The sequence below is a fragment of the Mytilus edulis genome, chromosome 2, assembly GCF_963676685.1.
Source record: "Mytilus edulis chromosome 2, xbMytEdul2.2, whole genome shotgun sequence".
NCBI classification, from domain to species: Eukaryota; Metazoa; Mollusca; class Bivalvia; order Mytilida; family Mytilidae; genus Mytilus; species Mytilus edulis.
In genome coordinates this window covers 49,044,641-49,064,025 of record NC_092345.1, presented here as the reverse complement: position 1 = coordinate 49,064,025, position 19,385 = coordinate 49,044,641, and the positions used below count along the sequence as shown (strand labels likewise).

The 19,385-nt window shown below is 32.1% G+C and overlaps 2 protein-coding genes across 4 annotated transcripts in view; one reads left to right on the top strand and one right to left on the bottom strand.

Moving 5' to 3' along the window:
* LOC139512349 (uncharacterized) overlaps positions 1 to 1,377 on the bottom strand; it is a 51,047-nt gene extending 49,670 nt beyond the window's left edge. For 2 of the 3 annotated variants that reach the window (XM_071299914.1, XM_071299921.1), the window contains exon 1: positions 1,284 to 1,377. The gene's annotated coding sequence lies outside the window, so the exon portion shown is untranslated. The remainder of the gene's footprint in view (positions 1 to 1,283) is intronic. The other variant, XM_071299915.1, reaches the window with a different exon arrangement.
* Positions 1,348 to 18,910, top strand: LOC139512348 (putative ankyrin repeat protein RF_0381). Its single transcript, XM_071299913.1, has 6 exons — positions 1,348 to 1,500; positions 8,066 to 8,258; positions 10,800 to 10,961; positions 14,295 to 14,411; positions 15,686 to 15,793; positions 18,444 to 18,910. Exons 1-6 carry the CDS (start codon positions 1,348 to 1,350, stop codon positions 18,890 to 18,892), a joined length of 1,182 nt encoding a protein of 393 aa, XP_071156014.1. The 3' UTR covers positions 18,893 to 18,910.
* The last annotated feature ends 475 nt before the right edge of the window (positions 18,911 to 19,385 follow it).

Sequence of the window (19,385 nt, the reverse complement as noted above, 5' to 3'; positions counted from 1 at the left end):
TTTAAAGGATATTTTATTAACAACATGAACAATATTCAGTAAACAGAAGCATATACATTGTACATGTATAACAAGGACAAATAAATAGTAGTATATGATTATCAATGTATCTGAAAATATCTGCAACAAAGTTCTGGCAATGTCTGGAATTGCCTTTAACATGTTTCTATATGTTAAAATCTACTTGTTGATTTTGAACAGATATATTATGTTAAGGAGGGGTATTTGCGAAAAATACCAGTCGAGAGAATGTTAAATTTCACGAGCCGTAAGGCGAGGGAAATTCATTCTCAAGATTGGTATTTTTCGCAAATACCCCTCAATAACATGATATATCTGTTTAATTACACCGAATGTTTATGTACTAAAACGCATTGATGATCGTGACGTTACAAGCGTCCAGTCGGATAGAGTATTTTTTGGCAAATACCACGGCAGAGAGGGCAAAAAAGGCATATCCTTTTAGCAAATACCCCAGCTGCGTTAAAAATGAACGATATTCATTTGATAACAATAAATTGATAAAAAATACACTGGCTATTAACCAATCAAAACCCCGGATTCTTACATAAGGTGTAATTAGACACAAAATCCCTACTTTCCATTTATGCAATGAAACAATAATTAAATCTGAGACTACTATAACACATGTTATAGTAGTCTCAGATTACATGTATTCCTCCTGTGAAAGAAGTTTTCCTGAATTTGTACAAAATAGGAAGTTAGTATTTTCTATTCTGCAAATTGCTTTAAATTGAATACAAAAATAATCTGATGGTACATGTCAGATGTTCAATTTTTCTCTTCATCATGTTCATAATCATCAAGAATCAAATATTAATTATTAGGGTGTTGTACATGGGCGGAATTCTGTGGTGTTGTATGGAATTAGTGGCAGATCTAGAAGTTCTGAAAAATAGGGCCCCCTGTCATGACGATTCAGTGGTCAACTATCAGAGCCATAAAAAATTTCTCCAAAAAGGGGGGGGGGGGCTGGGACATGCACTTTCATCCCTCAATCAGTTCCTGGATTAAGTGGTGTTGTGTAGTATTCTACTTAACTATGGTGTTATGTGATCAAAGATGCGTTGACACAAACAAGTTACCTAACCATACTTTTTACTAAAAGATCTATGACTATGTCTATGACTATGTTGACAGCATCAATCAATCACTGAATCAGCCTCCTGTATCAATTTATAATTTTTGACAGGTGGAAAATTTACAATTCTCATATTTAATAAATACAATATATAAGTTTAAAATCGAATACATGTACTTACCACGTGTACATTTTATATTTTCCGATAAAATCTTGGATACTACAAGTCACAACATCAGCAGCTAATGGGGAGACAACTCATTCACAACTTAGTCTTGATCAACAATAATCAGAAGAATGTTTTAAATCTACGATCACAGTTATTGTATGCTAAGAAACATTTTACATTGAATCTGTGTAGTATGGCTGGAAAAAGAGCTTTAAGAGAGGAAATTAAGGTCTCTTTCGCAATTATTCGTAATTTATTGAACGACATATGCACCCAGCAATGTAGTTACTTCAAACGGACGCGCAGCATTGTATTAAACTGACAGATCATCAGCATGTCATATGTTACAAATGTTTCAGTTGAGAAATTATACACCTTATCGCTGTGTGTCCGCCTTAACAGCATGGAGATCAGAAACTCGGGTTACCCTAAAATTTTGATGTCATAATCATTTAATACAAAATACCTGTCGCCACATAGACTAGTCCTAATAATTGTGACATCTTGAAAGGCTATTATATATTTTTTCATTGACGCATTTAAGTTACATCGTTGCAGGAAGGCGTCAAAGCAAAAATTTAAAATAGCCTTCCAAGACGTCAATATTTGGACAAGTTGCCACAATGAAAAAGTTATTGTTGTATTCACAGGCACTTGTTTCTATCCATGGGAAGACCCACTACCAATGTATATTTACGATGATACATTTGTAGCAAGTCTTCCCATGGATAGAAACAAGTGCCTGTGGTTGCATTGGTAAAATTTAACAGTATAAAAGTGCGCATAGATTCTCTGGTCACCCGGCAGTGATTTCCAAATAGCATTATTAGGCCACATTTAAAAGAATATTGTTTTCCCTTCCCCGGGTCTACCCTTTGTAAACAGACCAAGAAGGCAGGTTAATATTTTTTTATTTATGGATGTCCTAGCAAAGTAACATGAATGGTTCAACTTTGTCTTGTCCAGTTGAAGCCACTTTTCAGTTGTTTGTCATGTTTGTGCTCAATTTGAGTGTATTTATTTAGATTATCAATCCTTTTGCTTAATAGCACTTTTCAAAAATGGAAACAAGTTATTTTCGGCAAGGACTCATAACTAACATCTAATATCAGGGATCTCCATGGCCTGTTTAACGATGGCGCCCCGCCATCATTCAAATGTCTTGCGCCATCGTCAAATGACTCGCGCCATCGTTAAATGACTCGTGCCATCGTTAAATTGTCTTGCGCCATCGTAAAATTGTCTTCCGCCATCCTTCAAAACTTCATCGTTTTTTGTAGCCCAACGCCATTTTTTTTTATCATTCAATTATAATCAAATGCATGTAATTGCATAACCTTAGTCTTTTTATGTTATAATCCAATACAGTTCTAACGCCTGAGGGATATCCGGATTAAGATCGCTAATCCCTTGTACCTGAGCTTGTACAGGTAGATCAACAAACCAGACAGGAGAATACTATCTGAGGATAGAAGATCCATTTGTCGAATTAATCAACTAAGTTTCAGCAAATGATGATGATAATTTAGATTAAATAAATAAATTAATAATCCAGTTACAAAGAAAACAGTTAAACAAGTTGAACACGTGCTTTATTTTGACTTACGCAATCAGCATCCCCCTTTTTTAAGAAGTACAAAATAAGACGCAAAACAGTAAATATAAGTTCATCGCAAATAACTCGAGTACTGCTGTAAAGACAATTTAGAATTACTTTAAAAGTTTAAAAGTGAAAACATAAATATTTCCTGTAAAGAAATATCGAATCGTAAATCCGATCTCATTTCGTATCCTACAATCAAATTGAGACATCCGCGTTTCCGGTTTCTATTCAGACTCGAAAGATGCATGTTGCACAGCATCAATTTGCCAGATAAAGTCATTAAAAACCTTTTCATTTGTCAGCGTTTTACATAACCTGTACGAATCTTTTTGTTGTTGCTGCAAATCAGCCATACCGGTAATGGGTTCTGAATTTGACAGTGTCCATGAAAAATAAGCTCCACATCATATGATTTTTAACCCCTATAACAATTACCAAAACTACAAGAAATCTACATGGGGACCTTCATGACAGCTTTTGGTCATTCTCGACAAAGGGGGGACCATGAAGATTTGGCATTTGAATGGTTAAAAACGGCAATAAATGAAAATATTGATACTTCTAATTCTATAATGAAAATTCAAATTAATATAATTTAAATAAGCAATGAATTAGCATGTTCACCATTCCTTGTATGGAGGGATAAAATACTTCCGATTGCCCTACACTGTACAGCGTAGACAAGGTTTGTAATGGTGAAAGTTTCTCCATCGTTCAAATTTCATCCATGGAGATCCCTGTAATATACGTCCTTGTTTTCGGGAATATAAATAATTCCGATTTTTTTGTGGAAAATAATTTTTTGACCTGTGGGCTTATTTTTTGAAACAGGTCAAGTTTTTTTTCTGTAAGTGGAAAAGGGGGTTCAATTTTTCTTATAAATTCAAAGTGGGAGGTCATCTTTTTTGTACATGGGTACATGTACATGGCTATAATTAGTTTGCATCTTTAAATTTCAAGGGACAAAATTTTTAGAAGAACATTACAACCATATGCATGACAACAGTCAATGATAATATAATTTTACCATCTTTGATAAAATTCATTTCATTACTGTATACTGATATATTATAATTTGCAAACTGTTTATAATGTTACTGATAACTGACATTTCTTGATTGAAGGTCCGCAATATATAACAAAATTAGATGGAAATATAAAATTAATGATATTAATTCATTATTTGGATGAAAATTTTACCAAAATGTTAAATCCTATGTCCATGATGTCTGAAAAAGAATTAAAATTTATTTGTACATGTATGTACATGTATATTGAAGAAGCTCTTGATTTGAGAGACCACCATGCCGTTTAATCAGATGATAATCTTTTACAGTAGTTTGTGCATATACACATACAATGTAGGTGATTGTGTGTTTTAAGTAAATTTATGAAAACTTAGAATAATACTGATGATAAGTTTATGGTATCAATATCAGTTTATAATGTAATGGTATACATAGAATTGGCTTATGACTTGTTGTTACATGCATCTTTATTTCATTTATAAGTTGTTTTAATATTATAATTGTCTGTATTTGGATCACCCCTCTATTGTGCTCTTTCCAATAAAATATTGAATTGAATTGAATTGATAAAATCAAGTTCACTGATCACACATCAACATCCAAATGTAACCCTTAGGACCTAAAAGCTTAACACTTATAAAGTCAAACACAACAGACTCGTCTCTTGATGATTCGATTTAGTCATGTCCTGTACTTTGCATTTCAAGAGCTTTATAAGATTCTGATTCTGCATGATTTTGGTTTTCATCTGACTTTTCAAGTGCATAAGATTTTGGCATGGTAGACTTTGATTTTTTATAATAAACATTCTTCCTCACCTAACCTGCTTCCGTTTGGAAAGAAAAACTAAAGCAGAGCCTTTTTCTTTCTTGGTCGAATTGATTCAAACCCATTTGATACCAATTCCTCCACTTTGGTTTTATATTTGACTGGTGATTTCAAGCATTACTGCCATGTTTTTTTTATAATCAGCTTAATTGTTTAAGAGAAATTAAGAATAAATTAAAACGAAATCTACAACGATAAGCATGATAAGTGCATAATGTATTCCAAAAAAATCCAATTCACACTGCATCATGAAAGAATATAGTGTTGACCAATAAATTCACCAATAAATGATCAAATATTCATCTACACATGTAACCTGCATACAAACAGTTGAATTTGATACAAATGATGATTCTTGGTTGATAAACACCACTTATGTACCTTTTTGTTTTCATTATAAGATCCTTTTGGGTCTAATTATACCTCTCATTTCCCCAAAAGTTGTTCTTTTTAGCCTAATTAATCAAAATTTTGGAGTTACTAACACAAAAAGAAATGTGAGATATGTGACAATAGATGAGTAATTCAATTGTTCAAGCTGAGTGAACTATAATCCATATAAAAGTTTACCAACTCCGTGGAGCTTTTAAGTTAACTTAAAGGGGCACTAGTTGTCAAATTCATGTTCACCGATTTTAACCAAATTCTCATATTTGATTTATAACAATGTAGAACATTTATCCAAACTTTTAAAAGTCTAAAATAAACAACTAACAATAACAGGACATGGGTATGACAATATGTAGCTTCGTTTTGTGTGTATTTTAGTCTATATGCCATCTGATTAATTATCGAGTTGACCTTTAAAGTCATCCTGGCGATGACCATTTAAGCGATGTAAACATAAATATAGATATAAATAGATTAAGCTAACTCAGGCTGTTGGATTTTTCTAGGTCTATTAAATTTCATATTGTCAATGAAAAATTAATGTTTATCATTGATTTTACTGTATAAGAATGATTTTTTATTGATCGAATCAGTCAATCAAATGATTTACCTTTTTTCACTTTCAATGTTGACATTCTTTTCCTTTAAATAACTTCACACATACAATTCACGTGTTATTCATCTCAAGCTAAGGGGTTAAATTGAAGTTCACATGAAAACGGATTCAATGAGGTCAAATTATTCACTTGCAAGTGAATAATTCATAATCAATGTTATTTAGCTTATTTCGACAAAATTGAACCATACTGGCTGCTAAATGCGAATTGTTATTTCACTATTTGCATTTCATTAATGATTGAGCAAAAAAATAATATATTAAGATATCTTGTAGCTAGTGTCCCTTTAAGTTTACACAGCCATCAAGAAAATGGTATATAATAAATCCCTTTTACTAAATAAAGTGTTGTTACTGTTTCAAAAACAAATACTTTTTCAACACCCGTTTACAGGACGTATTATGGTATACTGTTATATGTCTGTCCCTCTGTCTTCGACATGTCGGACATTAACTCAAAAATGCTTTAACCAATTTGCATAAAACTTTTATTAAAAAAAGGCATGAAAGGGGGATTTTCCAGTTTTCAGCCAATACATGTAACTCATAATGCTTTCAGCAGTTCTCATGAAACTTTGATGAACTGTAGCCATGGCGTTGTCAGTTTGTTTTGGATTTATGAGTTTGGCTGTCCCTTTGGTATCTTTCGTCCCTCTTTTTGATATCAATTTGAATATATGAATTTGATGTACGGTAAGCTCCCTTTAGAATTTTTTTAATCTTATTTGTTTATAGTCTGACAACAGATTTACTAAGTATTCAATTGCTCAACAGCAAGAAATCTTTGATTAAATATAAATTCAATTCATATAACCAATTTCAAGTTCTTTGACTACATTTATTCAGAAACCTATCATATATGTCAAATATTTACATGTGATTACAATCCAAATTCAGACCTGTATCAAGCTTGAATATTGTATCCATTTTTGCACCAACTGTCCAGGGTTAGACATCTATGGGCGTATCCAGCTGCGCTTAGTGAAGCAGTTTATTACTACTGTATATTTTTTACAGATTTACTGACAAACAAGTTCTTTTTTAGGCCAATTTATAGAAAATTAGGGGGGAAAAGTCAGTTAAAGCATCCCAAAGCACTGATTATGGCTTGCTCTATCTACTAATATTTCTTGGAAGAGCCCTATTCAAGGCAATTTTCCCTCAAATATATTTTTGGAACTCATTCCACTGAGAATATTTCATGTTTGCAATATTTCCATGAAATCAGTTGAGAAGTGTTTTCCATTTTAAAATGTTGGCATGTTTAATCTGGGAACAGTATATCTAAAATATATATGTTCCTGGTTTGATAGCGGGGGGATCACATTTGTTTAAATGTCTTAAGGGGGGATCAAATAAAAAAAGTGAAATATTAGGGGTGGTCAAGAAAATTTATATGTTTAATTTCTTAATGATCATCATGCATGATTGGTTAGAGAATATGGCCATTATAGAGGGTCCTTGTGCATTGTTGTGGGCGTATGTACAGTCTTGACAAATACAAGTCAAATTTCTTGCCAAATAACGTTAACCGTAATATGTAGTGCTGGACGATAAAAGGTTCTTTTTCTTATAGCATGTATAGATGATAGGCAGATTTTGACAAATCACATTTAATTTTTTCCAAAAATATCAAAAACAATGAAATTTGTGAAACCTCTGAGGAACTACGATAAGAATATTTTGACAAATCACGATAAAATTTTAGCCAATTTGAAGGTAAGAGTACTCTCAAATGACTGTTTGATGCCAGACGTTAAAGCACATTTCTATACTCATAATATATTGAGTTATCAGCTATTTTGCACAAGATATATAGCATATTAAGATTGTAGAATGTATTGTTATTGAAATGTAAGACATGTAAGAGGCAAAGGATATCAAAAGGGTCATTCAAACTCATAAGTTGAAAATAAACTGACAACTCCCGATCCATGACTACATTATTGTACAAAAGTAAACAAAACACAACATAGAAAACAAAAGACTGAGTAACAACAACAACAACAACCCCCCCAAAAAAAACCAAAAAAACTGTGGTGCTCAATATGTATATGTTATTGACCAATGTTTGATCCTGTCACAGAACAATCACCCATTTTCAAATTTTTTTGTCAAATGATATTGAGGCTATTGATCATGACAACAGCATGGAAGTACTGTTAATTCAGAAATCAGTGTGTGCAATAATTATTGCAACTTTCCCATTGATGAAAGTAATTTCTAAATTTACAGTATCACTGTTTGTAATTGTAATTATTACTCTGTGGCTTCGAGTTCAAGCAAAGAATTGAATTTTATGTTTATTTTTAAATTTGTGTATTTCAAGGATGTACATAGAGAGAGAGATTACGTACTGCGATGTAAAATTACAGATCATCAGTATCAGATTTTGGAATGTGTGCGAACCAGAAATGTTGAAAAATTCAAACAGTTGCTTAATATGGGCATTGATCCAGGGTTTACCACTGATAAAGGAGAAACATCATTGCATATAGTATCGGGAATGAAACCTGATGAGGGTACGCTCAATTATTGGTTATATGTTATTAAAACTTTATCATCTATTTAGAAGGTATATATACGTTGTCATAAGATCCTGAAATTAAGGGATAATCAATGGAGGCAAATTTCCTAAGTTTCATTGCTGAATAACTCCATAATCCGGAGAGATATTTTTTAAGTGATAGATTTGTTTCTGTATCACAAACCTTGTACTACACACAAACCTTTTTATACCCCCGCTTTAAAAAAGGGGGGGTATACTGTTTTACCTCTGTCTGTCAGTCCGTCCGTCCGTCAGTCAGTCCGTCAGTCAGTCCGTCAGTCAGTCCGTCCCATGAAACTTTCGTCACATTTTTCTCAGGAACTACACATCCACCCTTTCTGTAATTTGGTATCAACATTTATATATGTCAGCCACACCGTGTGATGCGTTTTCAGATTCATCGCTTAACAACTTCCTGTTTACCGAACACTTGTCTGATTTTACACATGATAGCCAAGTTGAAAATTTTCGTCACATTTTTCTCAGGAACTACAATACAAGGATTTCTGAAACTTGGTTTCAGGATTTATATAAGTCAGCTATACCGTGTGATGCGTTTTCAGATTCATCACTCGACAACTTCCTGTTTACCGAACACTTGTATGATTTTACACATGATAGCCAAGTTGAAAATTTTCGTCACATTTTTCTCAGGAACTACAATACAAGGATTTCTGAAATTTGGTTTCAGGATTTATATAAGTCAGCTATACCGTGTGATGCGTTTTCAGATTCATCACTCGACTACTTCCTGTTTACCGAACACTTGTATGATTTTACACATGATAGCCAAGTTAAAAATTTTCGTCACATTTTTCTCAGGAACTACAATACAAGGATTTCTGAAATTTGGTTTCAGGATTTTTATAAGTCAGCTATACCGTGTGATGCGTTTTCAGATTCATCACTCGACAACTTCCTGTTTACGGAACACTTGCATATTTTTACACTATTAATATTATCCACTTGCGGCGGGGGTATCATCAGTGAGCAGTAGCTCACAGTTTCACTTGTTTTCATTGTCTTGCAATAAACATGTGTAAAGGCGAACGATAAGAAGAATAACATTTTTGATTTAATATGATAATATATAATAATTTATAATTTGAATGAAACGACCAATATCAACTTATCCCATCACTTGATATTTATTATCTGTTGTAAATCATCTGTTGTTGTCCCTGTCAGTTATATTTTACAAAAAACTGCTCCTCTGCAAGAAACTACTGGCACTGGTCTTATTGGATCCAAACAATGACACAATCATGTTTTGGGTATTTTTAATTTGTTTATGTGTCTGATGATCACACGTACCAAACCCACATGGCTGTCAATGCTAAAAAAAAGAAACTAAAAATCAAACATCATTGGGGTAAAATGATAGGAATAATCTAATATGTTTAAAAAAAACACATTAATTATAGAAAGTAAAAATCTTGGAGAAGCAACATTTTCACAATCATGACAATATTGATTTCAATTGTCAAAAGACTTCTTACATATATTTAAACATGATAAATGAATTGTATCTTAATATTCTGTAGAGTACCAGGTGAGTGAATAAGGCTCTTTAGCATGATAATGAAGAGCATTCAGTTTTTATCTTTGAGAAATTGAAATAGAACATTGTAAGCATTTTCCTATAAGTATTGGATGTACACTCTTGGACTGTATCATTTGTTCAGGCTACAGAACTCTTTGATATTTCATTGTATTTGTTAAAATGTTTTTATATGTGTAGCATCACCAAGGTTTATAGTTTAAAAAAATCATTTTGTATTTATTCTTTTAGTATCACTGGGAATTTTGAGTATTAGAAAAAAAAAGAAAGATATTTTGTATACATTAAATATTAATCATGTCAATGGCACAAAATAAGTGCATGTACAGAAGAAAAAAACACAAAAAGAAAAGGAACAGCATTTGTTTAGGTGATCTTCATCTTAAAGTCTCAGTCAGGCCTTCAACACAGAGCAAAATTACTAGCACCTGTTTGAGTGGAATTCTTTGCTATAAACTGACAATAACACCACAATTGTGAATTGAAGAACAAAGCCTTGGATATATATATATATCAATAAAATCAATCTTGAAAAGAAATCAAACCTCATAACTTAGCCTGAGTATTACACTGAAGCATGCTATAAATTATACAAACATTTAGAAAACCACAGAACCATCAAAACATGTTAGATTACTTGGCAAGAAATATGCATGTACAAATGTATAGGGCCAATAATTAGGGTAGACTTTGTTAGATGTAACACCACAAACTAGGGACCCAGTCAAAAAGAACATACTTGAAATTCAAGTACATGTTTTAAACAAAGTAGTTCCTAAGCATACATGTAGGTGTTAGTATCATACTATGTATCATATATTTTGGTAATTTAGGTATAAAAATAAAAGGTCTTTTCTGATTCTTATTTTGAATAATGCAAAAATGTATAAATGAATTCTAAAATTGAGGGCATATATTGGCTGTTAGTTTAAAACTATAATTATATTTTTTTAGCATCACTGGAAATTTTGAGTCTGCTAGTATATTTTGGAACATCTTTGAATACCATGGACAGATTTGGACAAACACCTTTACACCATGCAGCCAGGGTATCGGCACAGAATGTTAAAATTCTTTTGGAAGGAGGAGCAAATAGTGATCTGATGGATAATTCAGGTACTGTAAATTCAGATCTTTTTGTGTACATTTATTATTTAAGGATTGAATGCTTCTTTTTGTTAAGGAGTAGGTCCGGTAAGGGCCGATTTCAGCCTCAATTTTCAAGTTCATCTAACGAAAGATTTTAGACACTTTCTAAACACTTAAGTGTCTATTTCAATTGATTCAATTAGTTAATGGGGAAGATTTTAACTTACTAAGTCATTTAAAACGCCCTGATTTAAGCTTAAATATGAAAAATCTATCAAATATGCCAAAAATCGTCACTTTTCAGATGATTTTTGTCAAAAATGAAAGTGGCTGCATCTGTGTTCATCCTCAACCTTTATATATATTATGTATTATCATCAAATACAACTTACATTTCAATATTATGAATGAACACAAATGCGGCCACTTTCATTTCAGACGGAAACCGTCTAAAATTTAACTAAAATGCTACAATTGTGAAGATTTCAGTAATTTAGCATAACTTAATGATGCTAGCACCTGATATATGTGCATTGTATTGTCAAAAACATCCCATATTTATGTAGCAGAATCATTCTACTTTGCAATAAATATCTAAACGATTACATTTTCACAATTTTCTAAATCTGCTATATTTTGAGGCCAAAAAGGGGTCTTACTGAACCTACTCCTTTATTGTGTCAGATGTAAAAGCATTGACCGAAGTACCTTTTGAATGAAGCCCGGAAGCATTTCATTCTAAAAATGTTTGCACAGGCAACACTTTTACAACCCTATAAAATAACTAAAAGAAGCATTCAATACTTATATTAACATTTTTTTAGTGGAAGAAGACGTCAAGTCTTCTGAAGACTTAAGGGGCCGACCCTTGGCATTGAGTCTCCGTATGCCGCATTCACTTCGTGTATTACAATTTCAAAACAACTAATGATTCCTGACACCGATTTTTACACATGATTAGGCATCTGAATCATTTAATTTGTAAATTATGATTGTAAAACAATCACTATCGTAAATATGACCCTTTTATTTATGTAAATTATTAGATTTCATCTCATCCACATGAACGCTAATTGTTTACTTGTAACAGGATGTTTTAACTGTAGATATTTGTATTACGCATGCGTGAATTTGGTATCGAGACAACTCGCCCTGTTTACAAGTTCGCCCTTGAAGTTACGAATTTGCAATCCTGCAGACAAGAAGATTTTGTTTTTATATAAATAAAAAGGATATATAAAGTGTTGTCTTTATTCATGGTTTTCCTTTGTCATGTGAATTATATGCCCTTCGTAACATACATGTGAACCTCCCGATGGCAGTACAAAACTCCCGTTTTCAGGGGTCTCCTCCCGTCCTCCCGTTTAGGAGAAAAAACTCCCGTGTATGAAATATTTCATGAATGAAAATTTTCAGACGCCATATTTGATCATTTCTTACTACTGTACGGGTGTAATTGACACCTGTGTTAAATTTTACCTGAACATCAAAGAAGATGTATAATTATATAGCTTCACTTGACAGCTTGGGTGTCAAACATACTGGTAATCAACGATGTTTACCTCCGGGTAACTGCCGTTGTGTTATCAAAACGATGTGTATTGGGAATATTGAAATACTTTTTTGTTACTTCCCTTTGTTTTAGCCTGTTTTCAGTTATTTTGCTTTTAAAAATGTAAATTGTAAAAAGACTATAAATGATTAATAATTTAATCAAATAATCATAAAATGATATTGATTAAATGAATTTAAATGATTTTGGACAAATAAAAAATTAAAATTTATAAATTAATTTAGCAATCTAGACCTCCTTTCAAGGATTACATTGAAGTTTATATGGTAAATTTGTTTCTTATTGATTTGAAGTTAATATACAATATATGCAACTACACTAATAAAAGGTAAAATCTTCAAATTTAAATTTGTAAATGTTAGTATATATTAGATTTTATTGAGTAAGCTAAACACAATTTCTACATCATTTGGTTACATTTACGACAAAATTTATGTCGATAAAAAAACATGATGTTTTGACCATTCAGTACTTAATAGATGCATAGTTCTTGGGGAAAAGTTTCATCAAATAATATGAATATAAATGACTTTTTTTGTGCTTATTTTTTACAGTGGGTTGTGATGATCTTCCAGTTAGGTTACCCTCATTTGGAGTGTTGTTCCCAACCTGTTAAAGGTCCATCTTTGTTCATTATTCAAAATTGGAAATTTCAACAAGCATCTAATATTCTTAATCTGGAAAATAAACCCTGGTCTGCTAGCTTCATGTATATTTTTTCTACCGATTTAACATATAACTAGAATCATGCAAACAGACTTAAGGAAAAGGCATGTAAGTTCATCATACAAATATGACACTTTTTCTAGACAATCCAGATCTTGCAAAATACGTCGCTAAAAATTGTAACCTTTGAAATTGTTGTTGTGCAGTAAAAACCCATATGGGAACTTTCAAAAGTTGGCGGGTATGTAACAAGTCTTACTATTTTTATGCTCCATTTATGGGCAATATGTTTTCTAGTCTGTCCGTCCGTCCTGCTTCTGGTTATAAAGTTTATGGTCGAGGTAGTTTTTGATGAAGTTGAAATCCAATCAACTTGAAACTTAGTACACATGTGTTCCTCTTGATATGATCTTCTTAATTTTACTGCCAAATTAAAGGTTTTACCTAATTTTCATAGTCAACTGAACATAGAAAATGATTGTACGGATGGGAAATCCATGTACTTATGACCTTTTCTTGTTTGAAGAAAAAAATACATTTTAACAATAATGGAACAAAGCAGCCTGGGTAAGTGGAGCTGCTTTTATGGTAATTCAAGTTACTTTTTATTCACCTTCTTCCACTTCAGAGCTATCAGCTCTTTGATTTGCTGGGTCATGAAAACACAATTTCTATCAAGTTTTTCTTTTATTTACCTGTGCACTTTATTGTGGAAGCTCGTGTCATCATGAATGTTAAGTTTCATTTTGAAATGAAGGTTAGATAACAATTGATTGATTGTTGTTTGCTAAACATCTGATATGAAATATTTTATAAATTTCCAGGACAAAGTCATATATTTAACAATAAACCCAATAGGATTTTTACAGTTTTTCAACTGGGGTGAAGAGTAGGTAGTATGGATAGTTATTTGAGAAATGGCTATTTTGGATAGGGCAGAATAAAAATTGAACAGCAAGAGTACAACTCATGAACAAAATCTGTAATAACACATGCATGTTATTTTTATTCACTACTTACCGGTATTTAAGTTACACCCTTAACTGTTCAGTTTTTATCAAGCTATGGGCACTCAAAACAATTGTTGAAAGACTTATGTGTGTATGATTTTTTACTTGTAGGAAGAACAGCATTGATGGAAGCTTGTAACAGTTCTCCACAGGATGCTTTGACCGTTGTCCAGTACTTGATGGATAGAGGCTGTAATATATTTAGCACTGACCAAGATGGTTGTTCAGGTATTAATATATAAAGCATAATACACATATACCATTTTTTGTGGATTTCGTGGTTACATGTAAACCACAAATTTAAATGGTCAACAAATTACAAATATTCCATAGTTTTGTATGCAGACTTTATCAAAACTGCGAAATTGAATATTCACAAAAGGGTAAGTTGTCCTCAATCCACGAAAAATAAAGAAATCAACGGTAAGTGACCAGTCACTGTCACTTAGGCCAAATAAAATAGTATGCGTGGTTCCAGTCACATCGGAAAAAAAATCAGGGTAGGTAGGTAGGGATTTTTTTTTTATTTTATGGTTTTTTTTTACATTGAGTCTATGGGAGCAACATTCTGACTTTAACAGGTGCTTAATGAAAAATGACAATAAAATCTTTAGGGTAGGCTATTTTTAAGACGAATTTCAATGCAAAATACATGAGATGTCTTTATACTGAATACTAAAGATTACTTTAGAAAAACTTCTTTATCTTATATCAAAAGAGGGTTAACTTTTCCTCATGGTTGTTTCTCTCTCAGAGTAAAAATAAAATAGTTGTTGAATGTGTTAAGGATATATTTAGCATTTTAAGTGAAATTAAAAGAAATCTAGAATTTAAAATTGATTCTATAAGTTAGAAGAGCATAAGTTGAGGAGCAAAATAGTTAAAAACATATTGATAGGTTATGGAGCTCCTTTTAAGATATTTATTATTTAAAAATGGTTGGATGAGGCTGACTTAGATGGCTGTAATATACATGTATTTAGCACGGACCAAGATGTTTGTTCAGATATCAAGCATAATACATATCAAGAGAATGGTGAACTTTTCCATGTGTTTATTACCCTCTCAAAGTAATTATAAAATAGTCGTTGAACATGTTAAAAATTACTGGAATGTGAATTTGAAAAATAGATACAGGGCTAGGGTTTTAATGTCAATCAGGCTAATTTCCAGCTGAAATTAAACAAAAGAAATTGAATTCTTTATTAAGGAGCTACCATTTGATTTTTATGCCCAAAAAAAGGCAGGATGACAATTAAGGGGGAAAAATCAGGATAATTTAATAAAAAAAAAATGCAGGACAGAATAAAATGAAAAATAAAGAGGCAGGACAGAGATAACAATAAAAAATGCAGGACAAAAATTTTCATCCTAGACCCCCCATAAAATCAAATTGTAGCTCCCTGAGAGAATAAAATAATAATTTCATCAAATAAGGTCATTGTCTATAGGAATAATACAAATATAATTGTAGTAAATTTTTGTATGCTATTTTTTTTCAGCATTGCATTACATCTGTATGAATAAATCACAGCTAGTTTCCATCAAAACAGAAATAGTTTATAAACTATTGTATGCTGGATTGTCTGCTACAGCTACAGATAAAACAGGTATGGAAATCAGGGAATATGATAAACAGGGGCCCAGTAGCCAATGCTACTGGAAATTTGGCTGGGGCCCTAACTTTTTAACAGAATATTCCCATATGGTCAATATAAAATGTTCACATTTTGTCAGTTGGGTTGCTAGAGTGAAATTTTAAAGCTTAAGCACTGCTTACCTCCATATTGAAAATAGTTGCCATTTGTAGTGGCTAGGACAGGGTTAGAGCCATTTGTAGTGGCTAGGACAGGGTTAGAGCCATTTGTAGTGGCTAGTACAGGGTTAGAGAAAAGTGGTGGAAACATCTGTAAGGGTAAAATTGGGATAAAATTGACAACTTTTAATCCAAAAAAAAAATTCACCATTAATGGAGTTGGGGAGTATACTCTTTTGCCCCCCACCTGATCTGCTAATGATTTGTATAATAATTAATTCACAACATATTTTGATTGGGGCTTAAAAAAATTCTTTAAAAGTTTCAAAGTATTTTGAGGTACTTCTGTCTGTCCTTACATCACTATGTTCTTAAATCTTTAATAGATTTTTCTGTGCAACTAGACATCACAATGATTAAAAAATTATAATTTTCAGATGAATTGCAACATTTTTCTCACATATCAATCTTTCTTAACAGTTTCCTACACAAAAATGTTTTGTGAAAATATTTTGTTTGCTTATATTCATTAATGTATTTTCTAGATTAAATCAACAATGCCTGTATCCATGTAGTGAAACCTATAAGAGGATTTTTCCATCTATATATTGATTTTGACAATAGTTCTTATATTTCATTGGACACTTAAATTTGTGTATAAAGCTATCAATGAAAAACACAAAAATATGTACCCCATGAATAAAAGTAATTTCACAGTATTCAAGAAAGACAGCAATACATTTTTGCCTTTATTTTACTTTCAAGTTTACCCAAAAAGCTGCATATATAGGAAAATAATAGTTATCAAAGGTTCATATGTACCAGGATTATAATTTAATACATCAGACGTGCATTTCATCTTCATAAGACTCATCACTGACACTCAGATCACAAAAGTTATGAAGCCAAACAAGTACAAAGTTGAAAAGCATTGAGGACCCCAAATTGTAAAAGGTTGTGCCAAATAAGGCTAAGGTAATCTATTCCAGGGTTAAGAAAATCCTTAGTTTTTTTATAAATTCAAAGTTTTGTAACAGGAAATTTAGAAAAATGACCATATAATTGATATTCATGTCAACACGGAAGTGCTGACAACTGGGCTGATGATACCCTCAGGGACAAAATGAACATTAATTTCTTGAAAATGAATATTTAAATGGATTTTTTTTTTAATGACAGGCTCTTAGAAGCTTATTATATCCTTCTACTGCAACAAAAGCAGCCATCACAATCATAAGTACTTGAGGACAGGACAAATTTTTTTTCACACACCTTGTTTAGCTCACCTGGCCCGAGGACCTACAAATAAGTCAACATGAACAAAATGGTCAATTGACCCCTTAAGGAGTTATTGCCTGTTACAATCAATTTTTAACAATTTTCTTAAATTTTGTAAATTTTTGTAAGTCTTTACAAAGTATTTTCCTCTGTAAGTACTGGGCCAAGTTCATTATAGATAGAGATAGTTGTAAGCAGCAAGAGTGTTCAGTAAAGTAAGATCTTCAAACACATCAACATCACCAAAACACAATTTGTCATGAATCTATCTGTATCCTTTGTTTAATATGCACATAGACCAAGGTGAGCAACACAGGCTCTTTACGGCATCTACTCTAGTTTCCAAAATCCATTTTGTTTTTGTTTCCTATCAATTTCAATTATTTTCACGTTTTTCTTTATCGTAAGAACATAGATATACTACAAATAACTTTTATTTGCTAATTTTTTTTTATCAATTCCAAGTTTACTACTCACAGCTGTCTCTGATAAATATATTATACTTAGTGAGTACATATCAGTGGCCACTGTGGATAGTAAACTTGGAATTAATAGTGGATACCCCAGGTATGCAGGGGTGTTATGATAAAAAAAACACAAAATGTGGAAGCAGTTATAATAACAGCACTTCAGGAATTGCTGTGGTTATCCAATGAGACTGACCTATTGACAGTGACCTAGATACCCAAAAAAAAAATTGCTTTCACATGTCTGATATAAATACAGATGAAAAACTTAAGCTGAATATTTTATAAATGGTCTTCCTTTACAGGTAAAATGTCCATTTGCTATGATTTCGAGCAGAGTACCTTTGTAGAAGAATATTTTATAAATTGTCTCCCTTTACAGGTGAAATGACCATTTGTTATGATTTCAAGAAGTACCTTTGTAGACGAATATTTTACAAATTGTCTCCCTTTACAGGTAAAATGACCTTTTGTTATAATTTTGAGCAGTACCTTTGTGTAGAATAATAATTTATAAATTGTCTCCCTTTACAGGTAAAATGGCTATTTGTTATGATTTTGAGCGGTACCTTTGTAGAAGAATGATTTATAAATTGTCGTCCTTTACAGGTAAAATGACCATTTGTTATGATTTTGAGCAGTACCTTTGTAGAAGAATAATTTATAAATTGTCTCCCTTTACAGGTAAAATGGCTATTTGTTATGATTTTGAGCGGTACCTTTGTAGAAGAATAATTTATAAATTGTCTCCCTTTACAGGTAAAATGGCTATTTGTTATGATTTCCAGCAGTACCTTTGTAGAAGATCAAACTTAATTTCACCTATAAAACTTGTTGATGATAGGTTGAAGGTCACACAAGCATTAATACAAGGAGGAGCTAATTACAACAGGAAAAATCAACGACATTCAAAATCAATAAAAGATGCAGTAGCACTTTACAATTCACCAAGTTTAACTTCTCTACTTATGGAATTTCGGCCTGTTTTGAGTGTGTCATCATTGAAGTCCATCAGAGAAAATGTTTTAGCCAGTGATGGTCAAGGTGAATTTTTGAGACATCTGACAGATTTAACACATCAAGTTCAGTCACTGAAGTTCATGTGTAGAATAAATATAAGAGATACTTTGAAAGGTAAATGTTTGCCAAAAATAGACTTATTACCTCTACCTAGAACATTAAAAGAGTATTTATCACTTATAGAATAATAAAATGATAGTGAAGAATTTGTTGTATTGTTTTATTACACCACAATATAAAAATAAGGAAGGAGATGGTATGATTGCCAATGAGATCCACCAAAGTTCAAATGAAAAGAAATTATAGGCAACTGCAAGACCAAAAAAATACAAGAAAAACAAATATATCAGACAACCACAGAACTTCGACTCCTGACTTGGAACAGGCACATAAGTAATTTGGTGGGGTTAAACATGCTAACCAGGGACAGTGGTGTAACAGTACATTACTTTGTCTCTCACTTGTCAAAAAAAGTGTTTGACACATTGAAATAAAAAGGCACATCAAGATAATAGAGCATACAAGAGGATAGTCAAATTTTTTTATAATCAGGGGTACATTATAGTCATATTGTCAGGAACCTTATGTTCAGTAGTTGTCAATTGTTGATGTGGTTCATAAATGTTTCTTGTTTCTCATTTTTTATATTGATTAAATCGTTGGTTTTCCTGTTTGAATGGT